Here is a 16,995-nt window from a genome sequence, read left to right on the forward strand (position 1 = left end):
CTGTATCGCTCGCCGCTTTTTTCGCGGCGGCAAAAAAGTGGCCGGAGATCAGCGTAAATAAAAATTACACTCTCGAGAGTCTCGAAGGTTAAACACTGTGTTATCGCTCGGCCTATGTATACGTGCTTATCTGCGTAAGTATAATCGTTACTCATTAAGGGGACTTTTCGTAAGTACAGTGTTCAGCCTTCGTGGTCGGAAAACGACGAGCAACTAGGGTGGAACGCGAGCATATCGTCACCGTCTTCGCGCGTTGCGCCTTCTTTTCTCTTTTTTTTCCCTCTTTTCTCCTCTTCGCGAGTCTTCCATTTCTTCGTGGATTCGTACGGCGTAATGTTAACACTGTATGCGGTACGTGGAAACGGGGTTAAACGAGAGGCAAGTGCGGAAACTGCGGATTTCTGAAGTTCGCCCCGTTGTATCCCCCCGGCCGCTGCTGCGAACGCCGTGTAGCATTAAGCAATTTCCGAGGTAACTCGCGACATTTCGCTGGCACCAAAAGCGCGGCTGACGTGCGTTCCCGTTGCATATTTATCAGACGTCATACCCGATAACAATTGGTCGATTTCTTAAATACCTCACGTCGCGCGCGCGCACGCGCACACACACATTGCTGTCGATCTGTCGTTGCGCGCGTCACGCCATTTTTCGAGCGAGCAGCCAAGCGAGCAGATGTTGCTCACCCACGAAACGCGCGTCGATTTCGACTGACTTTTTTTTCCTCCTTTTTTTATTCAGAATACAATTCAGAATTCATTTCAACGCGTCTCGGATACCCGTAAAGTCGTACTGCACCCAAAAAAAAGTAACTTCAGAACAAGCAAAATTATCTAAATTTTAGAGGATTTTACTCTTATATATGGCTTCAAGAGGATTCCTTTAAAATTAAGAGGAGATTATTGTAAACACATTGTTCTTAAAGTTAGAGGAATTATATGTTGTATGTATAATGTAAATCTTATTGATTTTAATATAAATTTCCTCTTATACAGAGATTATTTAATCTTTTTTTTAAGAGGATTATTATTTATTCTTACTGGTTATACTGGTTAATTTGAAAAAATTACTATAATGTATAGCGAAAAGTAATATATATTTAGATACGCTTCTGACTTCTGGCAGTTCTATAATAAGTAGGCACGAATGAAATAAGATCATCATAACAAATAAATTTCCAAAGTTTTGTTATGGACTCCGTAGCTACAAAGATGTTTATCATAACCAATTGTATGAAACTTAATTAAAAGAAAGAATACATTATTCAACTTCTTGCAATAAATTATAAACTGTATTTGACCAAATATGGATAAATTATTTTCGTTATATGTTATATAGTAACACACATACCTTTTTTCTCAAAAGCTTCCAAATATTCTGACCCATGAGCACATGGTTACTTATTCGTTCATGTGTGTTCTGAAGGTGGAGCATAACTAAACAAAAGAAGCCGACATTCAAGTTAACATATTCCTCTTCAAATAAGAGGAAAATTAATTGATATAAGAGGAAAACTCTTTAGAATATTATCTAATAAATTTTTAGGTGAATGGTTCACTTTAATCGCTTCATCGAAAGAGAAATCCTTTCCCTGTAAAAGGCTTCACTTAGAATATGAGACTATGAGAAAAATCACTTAACAAATAGAATACTTTGTTTAGGTGTGCAAATCCAAGCGTATTACTTGGAGACGCTTTCTTTTCGCGTCTCTCGTCGTCTTAAACGTCACGTCATCGGGTCTGTTTAGATATCATTCAACACGTCCAAACGAGTAGCGCGATTTTAAAGACAACGAGAAAAAGACAGCCCGGCCAAATTACACGCACGTGTGTGTCAACATAACGCATTCGGATGCGCGCTGTTGCGGCGCGCGGTACGCGCATTTACGGAGCTACAAATTGCAGCTATCGACTGTTATGCATCGACGCGATCTATCGCGTATGGAAAACGAACGAACGCGCACGGCCGCATCGCCCAGCATCGGTGAAAAGGGGGTGCACGGAACGGAAAAATAAATGGGCTCCCGCCCGCCGCGCCTGGCTTGCGCGAGAAACGCGGCGGGGTTATGAAATATCAGGATCGTGCGAAAATTTCCGCGATGCTATTCGATCTTTTACAAGCGATCGTTGATCCTCCGTGTCCTTTCTCACGGTTCTCGCACGGTGTGGGTGCATCGCCGCCACTCTCTATGCAAATCGCGCGCGCGCGTTAAACGGTAGCGCTCACGCGCGCTGTCGCGAAAAAAGTCGGCTCGACGAGGGCCGTGCATTTTCCAACGTTTCCAATCGCCGCGCCGCGTCGGCAGCTCATGCGAACGTTCGGCGATTTGCACTTAAATCGTTAAAATTTAGCTGCTCCCTCTGTCTTTCGGTTGTTCTTGCTTTCTCTTTTTTTTTCGTATTCGCGTGACGATTAAAGAGCATTCGGCCGAGCGCGATCGCGATTCGCGATTCGATATAGAGAATTGTAGGGGGGGGGAGGGATGGAGACCGTACGGTAGAACCGTGCGATAAAGTAACAGCGACAACGCGCGACGCGCGATAATTGCGAGAAAGTGCGTCAATTCCACTTTTATTTATCCGCGGCGATTTGCCGCGTAAATAACGCCAGGCTGAGCTGCCGCGGTGAAACGGCCGGCTTCGCACAAGGGAGTACTTGCGCGAGATTTGGCTTGTGCGGATCGTTATCGATATTGTATCGGCGGTAGCTGCTTCGCTCGCTCGCTCGCTCGCTCGCTCTCTCGTTCGTTCGCGGTGGAAACGCGTTGGATGAACCGCACAGAAGCTGCGAGTGCAGGGGCGGGCCGAGAGGCTGTTGCACCAGCAATGCCAATCCGACCGCTGTTGCACTCTACAGTTGCATGTGCTATAGCTAGCGCGTTAGTGCCTACCGTCCTTTTTGCAAACATCGCTCGCCTCTCCTTCCGAGCGTGTGTACTAGCTTTCCCGATAGTATCCCCGGCGGTTTCTATGCTTGGAAACGCTCGAACGTCGCTTTTCGATAGTCGCCGCGCGCGTGCACACGTCGAAGGACAGAGTTGAAAAATTATCTCTGGAAATACGTTTTATTTCAGGTGTTTCCGTGTTTGTTTCTCATCGAGCGGGGCTCCTCACAGCGGCGTGGCGGCGGCGGCGGTCTCGCCGCTTTGATTTGCCGCAACGATTGTTAATTACCGCCACCCGGCACGAACAAAACGATCTATTCGCGTACTCGTCTATGACGTATGAAAGCAAGCGGCTCTTTGCGCAATCCAACGTCCAAAAGTCGTTTTCGTCGTGCGAATGGAAAGTAACGCGAAAGATGAGGCGCGTAAGATCTGTTGCGCGATAATTCTCAATAGGTCCATTGCGACAGAAATTTAGAAATCCCCCGAGAGGATCCAGAAGAGCCCCCGATGTGAGACACCGATCGTAGACACGGTGGGAAGAAACCCCCGTCGCGCAGGAACTATTGCGTTATAAACGCGGACGCGGCGCTTTTTTCACTCGCACGTCGAGATATATTTCTGCTATTATAAATAAGCTCTATCGACCGCTAATAATCAATATCGCATTGTCCCTTTTTGCGGACTGTGCGACATAATCCCTCGGTATTGTACGCGGGCGAGAGCGGCAATCATTTCACGTTGCGCTCCGCCGCGGTAGAATCCCAGTTAGATCAAGATTGAAGCCGTCGCGCGTCTCTCACGTCACGTTGTAGAATCGACCGGTTTCTTTTTTTCTTCCTTTCTTTTTCTCCCCCTTTGTACCGCTGATAGCGCGTTCTTCCGCGGATCTCCGCGGCGGGTCGTGCCAACGATTCCGCTCGCGGACACGCCTGCTGGTTTTCACCTATATATTTCTCTCCTTCTCGTCGCTGCATCGCGCGCCCGCGAAGACGACGAGAAAAGTAGATGGAAGACGAGACCGTATAATTAGAAAGTATATGTACGTAGTCACGTGGCCTTAGGTGGAGTCCGCAAATATCTCTTGAAGCCAACGCGGATAGCCAACGACCGGCGGCGGTTGGCGAATGGTTTATTTGCACTTTTGCTTGCGCTCCATCTCCGCGACGTGTATTATCCACGTGTGTTTCCGCGGTTCTCGCATCGTCGGCTTTCCCGCGATGCGGAACTTGACTCGTATTTTATTTTATCACGCGGCGACATGCCGGCGACCTGTCGGCGGCAGATTTTCAGGATCCGCAACAGCGCAAGATACGCGATTAGTCGCTCTCGCGTTTCGACGCGACGCGCGAAGGGGAACCCCTTCGTGTTCTCGTGCGCTCGTACGCTCGCGAGCGAGCGAGCGAGCGAGCGAAAAAAGAAAGGCGGCGACCGTTGTCGAAGTATGTAGCAAAATTAGCACCTGGTAGACACGTCCTGTCCTCGGGACTATGAAAATTCGTTGGCTCGATTAACAGGGGCCGATGAACATTCGTTCGGTCGATTTCACTCGACCGAGGGAAAAAGGGCTGTCTCGAGCAGTTGCGACGTGTTTATGTAGGTAGGTAGGATACGCTGCCGCACACACACACACAGCCTGGCCCTTTAGCTATCGAGCTTCTCGCCGGATCATTAAGTCCGATAATACGACGAGAGCGACTAATTAATTTCATTTTCCTCTCTGGTCTCGATGACCACGACGTTGCGCGCGAGTCGAGCTCGTTAAGGGATACGAAGCTCCGCTTTATTCACGTGACGATGCTTGTTTCGTCAGAGAAGCGGGCTCTGTACCAAAATATTCATCAGATCGGGACAGCCGACAGCGAGTGTGTTGTTGTTTCAGCATGAACGCGATCGCAAGATTCGATAGACGACGACGCGTCTTGATAGGTTGAAAGGGTTGAGCACCGATCGAGCGATGGAAAATCGATGCCAAGGACGCGCATGACCGCCCACTGCGCTTCCTCACGAAAAAGCCTCGGCTTATTCGCACGTATTCTCGCGTAAACAGACTCGTTATTCGCGATCGCATGATAAACGCTCGCTCGTAATCCTTCGCAACGCTTACGTCTAAAGGTGGCGCTGAGCGATCGCTTCTAAAGGCTCGTCCACGATTCTTCGAAACGTTTCACAACGCTTCGAACTAATTTCACAAACGCGCCCGCGCTTACGATACATTGATATCATCAAAGCGGTTTTGCCTTCGAATTGCCTTTTTTTCATCGGTATTTATCAATTGATAACAGCGTTTAGCAGAAGAACCTTGCGCATCTCTCAATAATTTTTATATATCTATAACTGCACAGAATTTTTTCGCTCAAGCTAAAAGCTTCTTCATATTAACAATTGTAAAAAGATTAATTATTCGTCCCAGAAATATTTTTCTTTTATTTCTGAAATGTCAAAGATTGTTCCTCCTTTTATCTTTCCTTTTTTCTTTGTCTCCTTCGATTAAGCGAATCGGGATTTTGTCCTAAACGAGCGCGACGATTTGTTTGTGGAAAAGAGGAGGTTAATATACGTTAAATATACGAGGGTATCTCAGGCGTGGCAGTACGCCTGATTGAGAGATTTGGTTTTCCACCTAAGGCTCCAATTTGCCAGAGTGCGTTCCGCGCGCACTTTGGAGTGGGCTTAAGGGAACGCGCCTTAAAGTGCATCGATGCGCCGCGCCGATTACACAACGGAACGCGCTATTCACGCATGTAACGCGCGCGCGCGCTCGCGCGCGGCGCACCTTTCATACTCCTACATCTCCGCGCGACGCAATCACGCTTCGGGCACCGATGAACTGAACAGGGAGGGGCCACCTTGCCACGGCGATTTACACGGGATCCTAACGGAAACGCGCCGAGAAATCACGGAGATCCGCGTATGCTCAATTAAATATTATATCCCCTCGGATAGCTTTTCGGTTCGTGCGGTAAATGATCGTCGGCGCGATCCCTCGCTCTTGCCGAACGGATGCTGTTGCTGCTGTTGCTGCTGCTGCTGCAGCGCAGCGCGGCCTGTGCGCGCATTTTCTCCGATCGGACGTTTCTCTTTTTCCACCTTTTTCCAAGACGCGCCATTAATATCGACCCGGATTCGCCGTTTAAAAGACCGCCCGCCGCTCCGCCGCGATACAGCGCCGAGCTCTCCATGTTCAGTAGCCATGAAGGCGCATCGGCTGTGGAAGGGACCTTGTTTGTTTTTTAATCTTTAATCTATACTTCGCCTACGGTTTCGAGTTACCACATTCATATGGTAAGGCTACTCTCTATACGGAGTGCTGCCTGCCGCACCGGCAATATAATAACGCCGCTCTTTCTACCGATGATGCAAGCGGCCGCGCTTCGAAGATTCCGACGTTACGTCCGCGTACCCGTCCGTGCACGTAAATGAAAACTGCGAAAACTGCGCAAGTTTGCAAGTTTCAAATCACCACGTCGCATCGTGGTGATACACACCAGAGGATGAAGCCGATATTTATCTAGTTCATCCCTCGCGCGAGTCCTGACAAGGCTGACAATCGGCTAGCGTTTTTCGTATCTCTGTATGAAAAAGAAATTGCGCAACCGCGGCTGAAAAACTCGCCGAAAAGCTCAACTGGACTTGATTCTCGCGAGGCTCGTAACTTTTGGCTCGTACAAGACAAATGGCAAATACCTGCATGTAAATGTCGCGATTAAGTTTTTTTTTTTTTTCAGACGACATTCATGAGTTGCCCCTGATTTATAAGTATGACACGCGAGAACGCAGCGCGGAGAAAAACGTCTTCGCGAATGTAGTTACGCGCGACGTGAGTCCAGGACCGTGACTAGCATTCTCGCTGCCTGACGTACAGTTCCGAAGTAGCGCTTCTCTCCCTGCTAAACTGCTGGCTGCTAAACAACTCGTAATTCGCGCAGGAACACCGCGGAATACTCACGAGAGAGAGAGAGAGAGAGAGAGAGAGAGAGAGAGAGAGAAAAGGGAAACAACTGTGTTACGCGCTACAACTTGGTGCAACAGCCGCGTCCGAAAAATCGGCGCGCATTCAACATTAATTGAATACAGCTTATTTCATTCACGTTGCTGAAACCTTGTAAACCAGTGTAATTTAATATAGCGTGCACTCTTTTCGCTCGCCTCGACGAAGATGTATTACGCCTCGTCCGCGCGGCTCGCGCGAGATCACGCTGCAGATTTCTCCTTGGCAATCAGGATCGTATTCCGTCTCCCGCCACGCGTCTATCTCGGCCGAGGTAGCCTCGTTTCCGCCTCCTCTCTCGCCGCGCGTAATGCTATTATCTATCTCTTACTTGTTATGCCGCTAACGTTCGACCGGTAACAGAATCAACGTTGCATTTAGGCTACGTCCAGATCGGTCAACGCGCCTTTAAACGCGCGTCCGAGAACACTCTTGGAATGATCAATGCGGACGAATAGTCGAAAATTCGATCGTTGCGTAAGAAAGTGGAAAATTACCGCGAAGCGTCGTCGTTTCGCGTTATCCAAAAGGGGACAACGCATATCGCCTTGACTTATCTCGGCGATATGCGAGAATATAAAAGAGGCGAGAAAATTGCGTGTGTGTATGTTATATTTATGAGAGAAATTACATTCACATTCTATCATATTTATTTCATTATTTTGTGCGGCAAGATCGCACGCGGGTCAAATAGTTATAAAGGCAATTATTAGCGGACATAATGGTCTCGTGAATAAGCAAAATAAAAAAGGTGATATGCATTTCTTAGCGATACACCGCCTTTGATCCTTCATCTATATTCATCGCCATCTTGTTATGCTGCTCATGTTTCGGATCGGAGAATCAATGTTGCATTCATAAAGATGAATCTTCGCCTCTGGGACGTGCGTTTACGAGCGTTCAATATAGATAATGCTCGGTTTTCATATTCTCTATGAATCAAAATTGCTGACGTTTAAAACTCTTGTCTGTGGACGCGGATGATCCGTAATTAATCAACCTTTTAGAGTCTATTTGGCGCTCGCAACTTTGCGATTCTAACGACTTCCGAGATCCGATCTTCCGAGAGAAACTTATCGCCAATTTGTATGGGTTAAAATTTCGGGAATTTCGACGCTCCCGACTCTCCGAACTTTCGGCGAATCGCAGCGAGCTGCTCTCTCTCTCTCTCTCTCTCTCTCTCTCTCTCTCTCTCTCTCTCTCTCTCTCTCTCTCTCTCTCTCTCTCTCTCTCTCTCTCTCTCTCTCTCTCTCTCTCTCTCTCTCTCTCTCTCTCTCTCTCTCTCTCTCTCTCTCTCTCTGCGAACTGAGTTTTATAACTCGCAGCAGATTACGGTCTGTTTGGATCCGCAATATCAGAATTTGAAGTTCACTCATCGAGAGCTTCGCCTTGCTAAAAAATTTCTGCCGGTGAAACCCGCCTTGCCCGAGAAAACGTCAACGGCGAATTCGGCGCTGAGAGCGGCGGAACGAGAGACCGCAATTTCTCTCAACTAGAAAAATCTTCACGGTATCTTGTAGATGCCATCGGTGTGCCGCTTGTGTGCAGAGCCATGCGACCATAAAATTACCAGCAGGCCCTGCGCGCGCGCGCGTCTCAACGAGAAAAAGCTCGGACTTTTGCGGACTTTGCGAGGCAAGGGCTTTCGCTGTTCCGAGTGGTCGAATGTTATCGGTGCTCTTGCGTGTCACACGACCGTAAAAGCCGACTCGGCGACGCTTTTGCAATTCGCGCTAACCACCGGCATCGGGCCCGAGCGGCGGCCGTAACGTCCGCCCGCACTTAGCGAGCTTTTTGTCGCACGGCGTTATCATCGTCCGATCGATCCGGCCGCGTCGGACGAAGTCGCGTCATACGTGACTCCTCGACAAGCTCCGCTTGTCTACAGGTGAATTTCGGAGATGCGCGCACATACGCGTGCTTCGTAGCTCGACGGGGCCGTTCTATTTCAGGAATACTCGCATACAGACGCTTGTAAGCGTATCTAGATTAAGGCACGCTCCGCTGTTGTATCATTGTAGATGTGTTCCCAAGGTAGTGCGGTAAATGAGAAAAATAATACTTGGCACACACGCACACACCTTCTAATCCTTTTTCGGATAAATTTATCGCACTAGAAGGGAAAGGGATATCTCGCGCGCTGCAAAATTTCTATCCTAGTGCTTTCATTTATGTGTGATTATCAAGCATATTAACAAATAACGGCATATTGTCGTAGCAGTTTTCGCCCTTGCGGTATATCTTCCGAAATGAAAGAAAGAGGCAGAGGAAAATAGCTCGCGTTGACGATTGTACAGAGATATTAACAATATATCTATAACGTAAGTTAGTAACTAACAAGCTCTGGAAAGTATAATTTAGAACAAAAAGTCACGATGTATGCAGGAGAATACACGAGAATATACGAGAAATCATTGCCAAGTCATGCACGCGCGCGAAGCGGCGACCCGAAGCGTGAAAAAATTACTCAAAATGAGGGTTAAGCGAGGATGAGGTACTTGGCGGAGCGATGTTCGCTGTAAAGGGTGTTCAGGCACCGTTACTTAAAGATCTATTATCTCGACAGTGCAACGGTAATAAAAAAGCAGATAATATATGTTCTCTCGCATGAATCGCAGATGACACGCTATCGTATCAGGCACTGCCTCCTTCGCGTTCTTAGTGCTGTACACGCTGGTGCCAGGTGCCATGACAGTGTGCTAGTTCGACTCGCGAAAATAATCCTGATGGTGCCGTTTTCGTTCTAGCGCGAATTGTTATTTATTGAGTCGTCGATGCTGAATTTGCATTTCCTCCATTGAAGGACGCACGAAGTAACGACGCGCGCGGCTCGCGCGTATGCAGTGGCGGACTTGCGATTTCGGGAGACCGTGTTATAAACCGACGCGCGTTCTTTCAACAATACAAAGCTACGACGAAAGACGAAAAAGCCGCTAGTAAATATCAGCAAGAAAACCAGAGCAAAAAGAGAAAGACAGTGATGGGAAAGGGGGGGGGGAGTAGGGGGGAAGAACTACGGTGAAAAAGAAAAGTAATGGATTTCTCTCGACTTCGCGGGTCGAAAAATGTATACCGCGGATTGGCGGAAGAAAATCGGTGAGAGACGGAACGCAGAATATCCAGTAGAACGCTCGTCGCCAATTCCGGATGAAGAAGAAACGCGCGAATTTACCGCCGCTCGTATATTTTTGTCGAGTTAATCTCATCCACGGCGTCAGGCTCGTAAATAAAAAGTCATTACCGCGAGGAGGAGCGGAGAGGCGAGGGGAAGAGGGGAGAGGAGAAAAGTGGAAGAGAAACGATCTTGCGGCCGTGTGTGGATCACGGCGATCGATCGTGTGCGAGCGCCGTGACGCTCTCCTTCTCTCTTGGGCGACGCAAACGGCCCTCGCGCGACACGCGCCTGCGAAATAAATTTCGCGCGCGAAATTACGACGGTATATATATATATATATATACATACTTCGCGGGCAGCGTTAATCCGCGCTTCTGTTTCGTTCCGTTTAATTCGCTTAAGCGAGAGTCGAGCCTCGCCACGGTGTGGCGAGGCGAAGCCGCGGCCGGAGCGCGCGCGATCGCTTTATCGCCTCGCACGTTCGCGACGTGCTCTGACCATCCTTATATCTCCAAGACAAAGTATACGGTATCGGGAATGCACAGCGACGCGCGCGAGCATGCGGTAGCATGGTCGCGGCATTAATAATTCATATCCGCACGGGGCGGAAGGGTTAGGCTTCGGGCGTTATAAATATTTAGATCGTCACGGAGATCGCGCGCGCGCCCGCGCGCGGGGAACCGAACGCCGAGCCAAGGAGGTAGAGAAAACTGAAAGGGGAAGACACACAGCGAGATAAGAGATCCAGTGGACCAGTGCACCAGAGTCGAGAGAAATTTAGGATTATTTCAGGGCGAATTCGATAGACGCGCGCGCGCAACGTGCAACGACATAAATATACAACTCGTCCCAGATCTGGCGCGAGCCATCTTTCATCTAACGAGTTCCTTTAGCAATTTCAGGCCGGAGTGTGTCTTTCGAAGTGGAAAGTTACCGTTCGCCGACGGATGCTTGTCGTTAATCTTGCGTAAGCAATTTTGATAATTTCGGAAGAATATCTGGAACTGTCGTCAGGATTAAGGTGAGAATTTTCCACCTAGGTGCAAAACGTTGCACTTCATTCAAGTTTCCCGGTGATCTCATACTTGTGTGGTTACCAGTGACGTCGCTCTAAACGCTTGTCTATCCGTTTGATATATTCCTGTTAATTTGCACGAATAGACTGCATACGGTTGCTCGGATAAATCCACAACGAGCGACAAGTCCAATAATTAGGAATTATCTTCTTCGTACAGATGTAACAAAAAGTAATTCAATGCGGTATTATTGTCTTAATTATAAACTGTAGTTATATAAACTGGTTTGATAAGTTTTTCCCAGCATTCGTGATATTTAAACGGAAAGCCATTATCATTTGTCTTTTTTGCTTATTTTTGAAAAAAAAAAGAAAACCGCTTTCGCGAGGAACATTATTCCATGTTTTCTCAGCTTGCTTTTTGCGCTGCAGACTTACAACTTTGTGATTATGAGTGCCGGTACTGAGTAACGGATGATCTCCGATCATTTCCTTGATTATACAGAAGCGACGCGATCAGGTGTCGATCAGATTGTTCGATGATAAACGGTGGTGGTGTACATAAATATACTTATAGTTTTTTGCTGAGTGCGCAAAAACATGCAACTTTAGACGGATGGTTTTTACGCATTGAAGTGGGTAAAATAGTACACATGAAACTGTCTTTGAGACTCAATAGTAAATTATCAAATGATCTCTTCAATCTTCCTTTCCACCAAATATTCATGATAATGAAATATGGATTTTGGTTTTTCCAAAAGCTTATCTTAATATAAGCTTTTTCTCGAATAACAATGTACAAATTTATTCACGATGGATATAGAAAATGCACGAGTAAGTAGTCTGGTTTAATAAATTAATATTCTTACTTAGTCTTTATAAATTACGATAGTTCGCGTTTATCGAGCAAAGTTTTATCACCACACTTGTAGTTGCAAACGTAATTTTGTGACATATTTTCTTTTATTTTCTCATGAAAGTCTCATGATTCGCCCGACATTATGGCAAGGAGTATAATCAGGCGCTATTGGTTGTGGTAAAGATACCAAAGCGGTAATATCAAAGTCTGAATGCAAAGTGTTACGTGTAAGGTTATACTTTGACCTAAGTGTTACCGGGAAAGCCCATTAATCATATAATAATAAGTTTACAGAAGTCACGCGTGCAACGGCACGTTCTAGATGGCAAAGTTTTCACAGTCCCCGTTAAGACAAATCGACGTATTATCAGCGATGATAACCGCAACGCAACGCGTCGTTGACTTGCTTGTATTGACTCGATAATGAAGTCGTCGAGTCAATTACCGGCTTAATATTCGAATCGAGAAGTAGCAGGAGTGAATTTCAAGCGCCTCAGAAGGACAGAAATAACACTGGAAACATTTCCCTCGGCAGCGAGCGAGGCGGCGGAACGTCGAACGTTACAACTTACAACTTCTCCGAGGCCTTTTCCACAACTTACGTAACAAGAAAATGCTCGTATGAAATACGAGCGTGAATGCGTTTGCGCAATAGCGCGAGCGTGTCGTGAGATTTACTCTTTGAATCGGATTTCTTTCTTTCTTCTCGAACATACACATCGTTAATTTAAATCGCATGTCGTTGTCGTCGTCGTCGTCGTCGTCGTCGTCGTCGTCGTCGTCGTCGTCGTCGTCGTCGTCGTCGTCATCGTCGTCGTCGTCGTCGTCGTCGTCGTCGTCGTCGTCGTCGTCGTCGTCGTCATTGTATCGATTTATTTTTCGTGAAAGTGCATCTTCCTTTATACCCTTTGACGTTTTATTCGCTCGCCGCCTCCCTCGATAAATTGCTACCCTGACACGATCTTTCTTACTTCCTGACCTCGCAACCTTGACCCAGGCTTCTTCTCGCGACAATCGATCAATCAAGTCGTAGACCACCCATACCATGATATTGATTAATTGCGCATTCTCGATAAAATGATAATTAATTACTTCCTATTGTTAACTCGCATCGAAATGAATCGCCCGCGTTGCTTTGAAATTCGTCAGAGCGCGCTATTGTCTACATCTTGCTCGTTGATATTAGGTCACCTGGTATGCTGTTACTCACTCAAACCAACTCAGCTGATCGCTCTGAATCATCCGACGTTAGTCAGCAACGTCGGCAAAGCGCGAATATGTACCTTCGCGAGGCTAACGTGAATGCATGTTTCCTTTTCGCAATTCTAACGCGCGATGTTTATTATTATATGTATATATATATATATATATACACATATATATAAACGTATTATACAGCACACGATCGCAAGTGATTACAAGTGAACTGCTTCGCCATTTTTCTCATAATCGCGTAATTTGTAAGTTAAAAGCGCGATGTCGGAATTAATTCACTATGACTCCATTAATCCTTTATGACTCGTAGAATCGAACGATTCAATTGCGAAAGCCAATTGTACCGCGAAATACTGACTCCCTCAAGGTTCAAGTATTATAGCTCTTGATTGCCATTGCATAATGTTCGTTGCCGAGCGATAATCCGTCGGTTATTACGTACCGTTGAAAAGTGTTCCCGTATTAGGGGGGGCTTACGTTGCTAACATATTACATCCATCGAGCGAGCGTAAGGATCGATCGAAGCACGTCAGACGGCGGTAAATTGAAGTTCAATACGGTCAGGATGAAATCACTCAGCGAAATGTTCGCGCGTTTCCCGCGTCATAATCTGTGTCTTTTTGCCGGGCGTTTCATTTCCTTCTTCCCTGATCGATGCTGATCGTTTCGCCCCGATGGTGGTACTTTTCGAGTTTTCCCTACATTCATTTTGCACAGGAAAGAATTCGCCGGAGGAAAATGATTTCGTCTATATAGACGAAACTTTCTTATTCCGCGTCCAAGTCCATGTGGTGTTCCTGAATTGTTCCGGAAAGTGGACGCTCAGCGTTTTCCCTCGTTCAATTTTGAGTCGATTTTCCCGTGACGACGGTATCGCGGAGAGTTCATCACACTTTGCAAGTTTCCGATTCTAATAATCGATATAAGCATAACTGGCGACGGCCAGCTTCTAGGATATTCTACATATGACATTTTCTTTGCGATGTACGATCTACAGTCGGTGGAATCATCGCTATTTCTTCTTTCTGATTTCAGGTACTCCATGGACTAAAGCAAACGCGGAAAAACGCGAGTGTGCTAGCAGAGCAAGAATCGGCCAAGAGTGCGTGTGCAGTAACAATGTAAAAGAAGAAAAAAATGTGATACACATGATTGCGTGGCAGCGTTAACACCAGTGAGGAAGAGACGAACCGTGTGCAAAATTGCAACAGCGACAGAGAGAGAGAGAGAGAGAGAGAGAGGAGGAGAGAGAGAAAAATACGAGACAAGCACGAGAGGAAGATAAGAGACGGAAAGAAAAAGAAGAGAGAAGAAAAGGAGAGGCGCATTTTACGATCGATCGGAGTCGATCGAGTTAAAACGTTCCCGGTCGATCGTTTCCTCCGTGCAAGGTTAGTCAGAATCGTCCGATTGCCTCCTACCTATTCCCGCCCTCCAACTCGAACCTCGATAGATCGCCTCGACGCGGCAGTTGCGGCGGCTGACGTCTGCCTACTTTCTATCGCCCCGAAACGTATCCCGAGGTGCACCGCAGCGCTCGGTAAAATTCTCCTGAAACGAGTTTTACGGCCGATTCTCACGGCGAAACGATACGAAACGAGCGTAATTACATGAGGATAGTACCGCGCGCGATCTAACTCTTGTGCGCCTCTTTTTTTCTTTCTTTTTCTCTCTCTTTCTTTCTCTCTCTCTCTCTCTCTCTCTCTCTCTCTCTCTCCGGCCTCTTTCTTTACCGGCTGAAGGGAAGAAGACTTTGGAAAACGAGAACGCGCGCGAGTATCGTTTAATCGGGGAAGCGCGGACGATCGTCCGAGGCGAAAGATCAGAAAGAGAGGATGGAGATTTTGTGCAAATTTGAGCGAGGTTGAGTTGAGTAAAGAGGTGAGAAAGAGAGAGAAAGAGAGAGGGTGGGGAGGGGAGAGAGAATGAAAGAGTGAGAGAGAAAGGTTGCGAGTGGATTGAGCGAGAACTTGAGGGAGAACGTTAACGAGTCCGAGAGAAAGATACAGTGATGTTGTCCGCGCGAGGCAGCACACAATGGTGGAGGCGATCTACACGAGATCGATATTAAAAATTCCGATGACGGCAAGAGCTATTTGATATCTTACAGCACCGGCGGACGGAGGTCTGTCGCGGCGTTTCGGCCAGGGAGGAGGATTGCGCGACGAGCTCGCGAAAAAGCTAAGATATCGGGCTACGAAGGAGAGAAAAGGCGATTCGGCGGGAAGAAAAATACGGAACATCCCGTCGGTCCGTCGCGCTGTTTATCCTGGGAATCGAGCCGAGCGCGAGCGCCTCGATACACTACCGCTATCCGTGCGATTGCCTCGAGGACGGGCGAACGTATTCCGGAAAGGATCGGGCGGAGCGAAGGAAAACAACGTGCGCAGGGATACGGAAAAAGGATATGTACCGAGAGCCGAACAGTTCGTCGGGTAGCGGCACCTCTACTAAGGGCGACGAGGTCGAGCTCGTCAGTAGATTCCTGGCGCCGCTCTGCGCCAGGGACGAGGCGGCCAGGAACATCGCCCTGGCCGCGGCCAGGACTACCGTCGAAGGATGGCTGGGTGGTGTCGGCAGTCCGAATCACTGGGACGACACCGGCGAGATCGAGGACGACAAGAGCACGGCCGGCAAGTTCTCGGCTCAGGACGGAAGGTGAGTGTCACTGTTCTTCATTCGTCGATCGGGTGAAGGAAACGCGGATGGAACGTAGCGTAGCGCCTCGTCTTTGGTCGCGATCATAGATTGAAAAGTAAGATTCCGAAACTAAACGTGGATTTTACATTGTTACCACACACACGTGTGTTTTCATGCATTCGTAAAATATTTAGATCTGATTATATATATATATATATATATATATATATGTTCATCCTATCATTTGCTTTATTTAATAAAGTATGCCGCATAGGAGGGCGATATTATGATATACCATTTGTTGAATAATTTTGTTTATACCGATATCAATTACTCGAGCCATTAATTAATGATTAATCAATTAACGATTATCAAATAACAAATGATGTATGCGGTATGCCGTGTAATAAATACTTCCTAAAATAATCTCATATCGTATCATAATTCCGATCGAGCAGACATATTTAATCGGTGCAAACATTTCGTTCCGTGCGTTCTCTTTCTCTCCTTCTCGGCAAATTATTGGTTCTGGATTTAATATCAGCATTCAGTCACGCAAACACGTGAAGCCCAACGCGAACGCGGTACTTAAATAATCACGAGCGGCTCATTAAAATGTGCACGTTATGGGGATTAATAATAAACGCGACGAGGGAAATTATATTCGTTTAAACGTAACTACATAAATGTCGCGGATTCGTTATATCCCGCGTACGCAATGCATCTCTCTAAAAAATCCGATAACTCGCCTTCATTGAGCCAGATTCACAGCCTATTTCACGCGGGCGATTTTATCTTTTATGCGATCCCGGGAGAAAGTCGATAATAGATAAGGATTGCATAATTATAGAAAGGCCAGACATCGAAAATTGAGATAATTAGGAATAATCGCATTGAGAAAGCGAGTAAGAAGGATATCACGGCAAAAGGACCAAGTAACGCAATTCACGAGAAATTGAGATAACAGTATGACAACTTGGCGGGAATAAACAGCGGCTTAGAAATCATTTTACCAATGTTATTTGTACTGCATTTAACGTGATTTGCCTCGGGATAGATCCCTGTGCGATCAATCAACGATTAAATCCGTCAGAGCTATCCTGCGAACATTTCAACCGTTACCATTTCAGCTCTCGACATATTAATCCTCGGTTCTCAATTGAATAATGCGCAACTGTCCGAGACTATTTTTGACCAGCTATTTGTTTTCGGAGTTTTTGGAATTGGCCTCGCGTCCCTCCTTCGTGGATTTATTGTTCTGACGTTTCGTGAACATTTC

The 16,995-nt window shown here is 46.8% G+C and overlaps 1 protein-coding gene across 3 annotated transcripts in view; it reads left to right on the forward strand.

Moving 5' to 3' along the window:
• Positions 1-16,995, forward strand: part of Sesn (Sestrin) — a 201,487-nt gene that overhangs the window by 11,488 nt on the left and 173,004 nt on the right. For 2 of the 3 annotated variants that reach the window (XM_025305322.1, XM_011151842.3), the window contains exons 2-3: positions 14,112-14,467; positions 15,187-15,734. In XM_025305322.1, coding sequence (XP_025161107.1) covers positions 15,484-15,734 — 251 coding nt within the window. In that variant the 5' untranslated portion in view covers positions 14,112-14,467; positions 15,187-15,483. Of the gene's footprint in view, positions 1-10,934; positions 11,009-14,111; positions 14,468-15,186; positions 15,735-16,995 lie in introns of those variants that run through there. The other variant, XM_011151843.3, reaches the window with a different exon arrangement.

This window comes from Harpegnathos saltator, unplaced genomic scaffold, assembly GCF_003227715.2.
Source record: "Harpegnathos saltator strain DR-91 unplaced genomic scaffold, Hsal_v8.6 scaffold694, whole genome shotgun sequence".
Classification (NCBI taxonomy): domain Eukaryota; kingdom Metazoa; phylum Arthropoda; class Insecta; order Hymenoptera; family Formicidae; genus Harpegnathos; species Harpegnathos saltator.